At 30.0% G+C, this 6,918-nt stretch overlaps 1 protein-coding gene across 1 annotated transcript; it reads left to right on the forward strand.

Annotated features, from left to right (window-relative positions):
* The first annotated feature begins 558 nt into the window (after window positions 1–558).
* LOC115878031 lies at window positions 559–1,225 on the forward strand. Its single transcript, XM_030894386.1, has 3 exons — window positions 559–589; window positions 687–880; window positions 986–1,225. The coding sequence occupies exons 2-3, from the start codon at window positions 746–748 to the stop codon at window positions 1,223–1,225; spliced, it is 375 nt and encodes a 124-aa protein (XP_030750246.1). The 5' UTR covers window positions 559–589; window positions 687–745.
* The last annotated feature ends 5,693 nt before the right edge of the window (window positions 1,226–6,918 follow it).

Below are 6,918 nucleotides of genomic sequence, written 5' to 3' on the forward strand. Positions count from 1 at the left end.
TTTTTAATTCTCTATCATGAAATAATATACAGCAGTGGGACTCCGTGTTATATAGAAATCTATAATAGTATTCTATTATCCCTTTCTATCGGAGGACGGCGATAGTAGAGTTTATTGGCACTCTGTGCCGATATCGTTTTCGTTCGGCTGTTTTCGCGTATTTTTCGCTAGCGATACTATTAATCCTACAAACATTAGCAAATGAAGCGCCTGATACAAATTTTGGTGTTATTTTCGTCTTTGTTTATCGCACATTTAGATAATGTGGAAACATACTCCGGCGTGTAAACAGAGAACGCATAGAACGTTTGTTTACATGATAGATAACCTAACCAAAAATTAGTTTAAATATTAAAACATCTTCAGTAAAAAAAATTAAGAATCTTTATTATATCATTTTGATTAGCAAAATGAGGGTAAGGGCCGAACATTGGAACTTACTGTTAAACGTTTGCGAGAACAATCCGGAATTAATAACAAATAAATTTAATGGAACTGAAGGAATGCAATGCCTTATGGCAAAGTGTTTCGGTACAATTGAATAGTTTAGGATATAGTGAAAAAACCGTGGATGGTTGGCGAAAAGTAAGTAAGTATGTTATTATCCCGTCACAGACCTTTATTAATCTGGAAATAAGTTATAAATTAAGTGGTAAGAGTAATATTACAAACATATTTATTTTCAGACGCTTACTGATTTACTGATTGGAAATGCAAAACAAAATCAAAGGCTTCTGCCATAAAAATGGAGCAGCAACGAACTGGTGGTGGCCCCCCTCAGGTTCCTCCATTAACAACATTAGAGAAAAGAATTTTAAAAATTATGGGGAATAAGGCAATTTATGGTGACGAGATAGTGCCCGAGTTAGGATTTGGAAAAGTAAGTGCTACTTTATGTTAGTTGAAAAAAGTCACAAGGGCATTTACATTATCATGTTCTTTAATTGGTTTGTTAATTAAAAAATTAATATAATTTTTTTAATAGGTTGAAATTCTCAAAAATATGGAGACTGATGCACCATCCACCAGTGCCACACGAACTCCCAGTACCCCATTAAATGTTGAGATTAATGCAGCATCCACCAGTGCCTCACTAACACCCAGTGTAAAAAGAAAGTTAGAGTACAAAAGCACTCATTCAGAAAGGTGCTATTCAGGCGAGCTCAATCGGCGACAGTTGAAATATTTGAAGGCCGTTCATGTTTATTATGTATTTATTTCATAATTATTACCATATTATATATATTTTTTAAACAAAATATTGTTTATTTGGTACAGAAACAAATTATAATCTCTTAGCCTTTCCTCTTCTCCTGCTGCCATGATATTTATTATGTTAATTGGCAACATATTTAAATAACTGTCACACAAAATAGAGTTGTCAACAACTCAAAAACATAAACAACAACAAACAAAATCTTAGATTAGCAAATTCCTCTGAGACAAAATAGATAACTTAATCTAATAACATTAAAAATGTCAAATATATTCTCAATACGCTTGCGGTATGTAGAATTCGATACCAATTGAAATGTAGAAATCAAGCGACCAAAATAATCGCATCTTATCGATATCGTTGCTGCACGGAGTGCCGATCCTATAGAATTCTGACGATATGTAGAATTCTACATGACACAGAGTCCCACTGCAGGGTCGCTTTTATGTATGGAAACGGTCGATTATTAGGTAAAATATAGGAGCTACCGTAAAAAGTTAAATATAAAAGTTATAGGATTTTTAAATACCTATTAGCGAGTAAAATTTAAATATACAGAGTCGTTCATAAAATAGTGGCACATCAAAGTTTATCTTTTTTAAATAGAACCCCCTGTATATTATTACATATTTCAATTGTTCCTTCAATTCTAAGCAAAAATCGAAATACACACAATGTACCTCAAAGCAACCGTTTCCGACTTTTTAAGTGATATTTTCAAAAGTCAAAATGATGCCATTCTGCCAAAACTGTGATACTGTTCTAATGGGGTTTTAAAGTCCTATTAGCTACTAGTAAATTTAAATATACTAAATTTTGTTGGAATTTTGTTGGAAATATATTAAATTTCCAGACTTGCTATACCATCATTTTATACATCTATAAATGCTAACTTGAGAACTAATGTCCAATATTATTAGGTATTAGAGTTTCGCCAAAATGACATCGTTAAATGAAATAGAACATATTGAAATTAATTAAATAAAATTATTTAAGTGATATATTTAAAAGTCCATAACTCGGAAACGGTTGGTATGAGATACATTGTGTGTATTTCGATTTTTGCTTGGAATTGAAGGAAGAACCGAAATATGCCATAATATACAGGGGGTTCCTTTTAAAAAATGAAACTTTGATGTGCCACGACTTTATGATCGACCCTGTATATTTAAATTTATTACCCGCTAATAGATAGTTATAAACCCTATAACTCTTATATTTAACTTTTTGCGGTACTTCCTATATTTTACCTAATAATCGACCATACTAATTTTACTAATAATTCCATACATAAAAGCGACCCTGTATAAGGTACTATATTTAAAGAAAAAACAAGAAAAACTATTTTATATTTTTAAAAGTTCGGCGTAGAATTTTGAAAACCTTGTACGGTTTAAGATTACGATATTTATAGGAAAATATGTACAGACCAACTATAGTAAATACCTAATATAGTTTTGATTTCGGGACATTTCTTGTATTTCTAATATTTTTTTTAAGAGAGATATTTTTTAATTTATTTATTAATATCACTGAAACTGTCAATATATATTTAATAATATTTTATGTAACGACTATGTAAAGTGACCAGAAAAAAAGCCAAAAATGCAATAAGATACAAGGTGTTCCATTTATATTTTTTTAGAAGTTAAAATAATTTTGTAAAATACATCCTAGTGCAGTTACGTTTGCACTTATACAAAATTCCCAAGTTTTTTTTATTCTAAGAGCTACTGACGCACTATTGTCAGACCCTGTATGTTATTAAATGATTGAAAATTAAATCATGAATAATTTCGTAAGCGTATCTATCTAAAGTGTGTTTAGAATCGATAATAATTAAAATATTAACGATATTTTTGGAGTCTTAGGCCTTAGAGGGCTATAAAATTACTTAAAACAACAGGTTTTTTTAGCTAGACAATTTTGAGATAGGGTTTATTTGAATTTTGTTTACATCGTCTCTTAATCAAGTCATGTATTAATTAAAAGGACAGATAATTTGAATTTTAAGTGTTTTTTTGGAACGATATTTAGAAAACATTAAAAATGTATTTAATCTCAGATGGTTTGATCATGATGTTGTTTGTTTTCTACTAAAGTATGACAGTAACATATTAGAAATGATTTTTTCGGAGATTCCTACTGAATAGAATGTCAACAATATATTTAACATAGAACTATATTTGTATTTAATTAAAAGTATATCTTACTTTTTTTCTTTTAATATAAATATAAAATATAGTTTATTAGTTATTCAATATTTACTATTCAAAAGGGGTATAACAATATATAACATTACTTACAAAAATTGAATATTTTTTAGTTTAAAATGCGGAATCGATATACATAAATATATAAAAATTTAAAACATCCTTTCCAACACGGACCTATAAAATAAATTCCCTAGTTTTGCAGTGAAATTCTCGTAATTTCTTGGACGCCAGATGTGCTCTAGATTTCGATGCGGCGCGGCGGGGAACATGTTGCTATTTTCAACTCCCATCTTCCAAACAGCAATAACTTGCTTTTGATCTTTTTCAAAAACATCTCTTGTTGCCTTTATTGGTACGATAAATTGACTTTTTGTAAGCGATTTTTTCAAATTGAAATAATAACGACAGTCTTAAGTTTTACTTAATGGGGAAATCTGTTTTGGCTAAAGAAATGCGAATCATAATTTTTAATATTGTAGAAATAATAGTGCTGCATTCATTCTTAATTTAGCTTTAGTTCTATATTTTTACGTTAGAATATTTTTATAAAAAATCATTTTTTTTAATTAACTAATAACTGCTAAAACTTTTAATATACTTTAAATACAAAAATATTAATTTTTTAATTCTCTATCATGAAAAAATATACAGGGTCGCTTTTATGTATGGAAACGGTCGATTATTAGGTAAAATATAGGAGGTACCGTAAAAAGTTAAATATAAAAGTTAGAGAGGATTTTTAAATATCTATTAGCGAGTAATAAAATTTAAGTATACAGGGTCGTTCATAAAGGCGTGGCACATCAAAGTTTATTTTTTTAAATAGAACCTCCTGTATATTATTACATATTTCAATTGTTCCTTCAATTCTAAGCAAAAATCGAAATACACACAATGTTCAAAGCAACCGTTTCCGAGTTATTGACTTTTCAAAATATCACTTAAACAATTTTAAGGATTTAATTAATTTCGATGTCTTTGGTTTAATTTAATGATGCCATTCTGCCAAAACTGTGACTTGTAGACTTGTGACAGGGTGCATGAAGGCTGCTCCGCTGGATAAACTGTACCAAGCAGCTGGTTTTCACAGTCCTAACTTACGTAGGGAGGCACATGAATTCAGCGAGAAGTTTAAAAAAACGTTCGACAATCGTCATCCACTTTTCGGGAAATACCAAGAATCTAAAAGACTAAAATCCAGACGACGATTTCTCAGCAGCCCCCTGGATGAACCACCCACAAACTATCCTCTGTCAGAAAGCCTGCCGAGTGGTGCCTCGTTCAACTTTAAAACCTGGAGAATGTTGAACCGCATAAGAACAGGAGTTGCTTCGGTAAAACCCAATCTGATCAGATGGGGCCTTCCGCAACCAAATGACGACAAATGCGACTGTGGGATGATACAAGATATGGAACACCTTCTAAAGTGCGTTAATTGTCCTGCACATTGTAACTCCGACGATTTATGGCAAAGCAAACCCGAAGCATTGGACGTGGCTCAATATTGGGCCGAGAAAATATAGAATGTTCCGGACACGAGAAAGTAAAGTAAGTACTGTTGTAATGGGGTTTTAAAGTCCTATTAGCTGTTAGTAAATTTAAATATACTAAATTTAGTAATTTCCAGATTTGCTATACTTTCATTTTATACATCTATAAATGCTAACTTGAGAAGTACTATCCAATATTATTAGGTATTACAGTTTCGGCAAAATGACATCGTTAAATGAAACTGAACATATCGAAATTAGTTAAATCAAATTATTTAAGTTTTTAAATTTTTATAAGCCAATAACTCGGAAACTGTTGGTATGAGATACATTGTGTGTATTTCGATTTTTGCTTGGAATTGAAGGAAGAACCAAAATATGCAATAATATACAGGGGGTTCCTTTTAAAAAAATAAAACTTTGATATGCCACGACTTTATGGCCGACCCTGTGTACTTAAATTTATTACCCGCTAATAGATATTTATAAACCCTATAACTTTTATATTTAACTTTTTGCGGTACTTCCTAAATTTTACCTAATAATCGACAGTTTCCATACATAAAAGCGACCCTGTATAAGGTACTATATTTAAAGTAAAAACAAGAAAAACTATTTTATATTTTAAAAAGTTCGGCGTAGAATTTTGAACACCCTGTACGGCTTAAGATTACGATATTTATAGGAAAATATGTACAGACCAACTATAGTAAATACCTAATATAGTTTTGATTTCGGGACATTTCTTGTATTTCTAATATTTTTTTTAAGAGAGATTTTTTTTTAATTTATATATTAATAACACTGAAACTATCAATATATATTTAATAATATTTAGGACTATGTAAAGTGACCAGAAAAAAAGCCAAAAATGCAATAAAATACAAGGTGTTCCATTTAATTTTTTTTAGAAGTTAAAATAATTTTCTGAAATACATCCTAGTGCATATTTTACGTTAGCACTTAAACAAAATTCCCAAGTTATTTTATTCTAGGAGCTACAGATGACTGACGCACTATTGCTGGACCCTGTATGCTATTAAATTATTGAAAATTAAGTCATGAATAATTTCTTAAGCGTATCTCTCTAAAGTGTGTTTAGAATCGATAATAATTAAAATGTTAACGATATTTTTGGAGTCTTAGGCCTGAGAGGGCTATAAAATTACTTAAAACAACAGGTTTTTTTAGCTATACAATTTTGAGATAGGGTTAATTTGAATTTTGTTTACATCGTCTCCTAATCAAGTCGTGTTTTAATTAAAAGGACAGATAATTTGAATTTTAAGTGTTTTTTTTTGTAACGATATTTAGAAAACGTTAAAAATGTATTTAACCTCAGATGGTCTGATCATGATGTTGTTTGTTTTCTATTAAAGTATGACAATAACATATTAGAAATGTTTTTTCGGATTCCTACTGAATAGAATGTCAACAATATATTTAATACAGAATTTTATTTGTATCTAATTCAGGGCAAACGATGAAAAATAAACGATTAAAGGAATAAGAAACAAAATAAGTAATTGAGAAAAATCTTTAAAGGCTTATTTGCCTGTAAACGCCAGGGCAACGTGATTTTATTCATTTTTCTCCAGAAAGACCTTCCTTTTAGAATATTTTCCTGCTTGAGGTAAGCATAAAATTCTCTAAATGGGCGATGAATGTTTTTTTTCTTTCATTTCGTAAGGTTTTTCAAGGAAAAAATATTTTACAAAGGACTTTTTTCCTGAAAATATCCTTTCAGATTTTGAAAAGTTTATTTTGAACGACGCGAGACTTCTACAGCATTTTCATTAAATTTGCATATGTACACATATGTATATGTGTAAAATTTTTATATATTGTGTGCAGTAAGATTTTGACAGCTATATTTTTTTAGGTTTCAATATAATTTATACCATAACAGCTATTTTTAGAATTTAGGTATTAAAAAGTTTGTAGAATATAGGCCTGCTGCATTCTTCGCCGGTCGGTGCTAATACCATCGAAGAAT

This window comes from Sitophilus oryzae, unplaced genomic scaffold, assembly GCF_002938485.1.
Source record: "Sitophilus oryzae breed Bouriz unplaced genomic scaffold, Soryzae_2.0 scaffold_149_pilon_pilon, whole genome shotgun sequence".
In the NCBI taxonomy this organism is placed as follows: Eukaryota; Metazoa; Arthropoda; class Insecta; order Coleoptera; family Curculionidae; genus Sitophilus; species Sitophilus oryzae.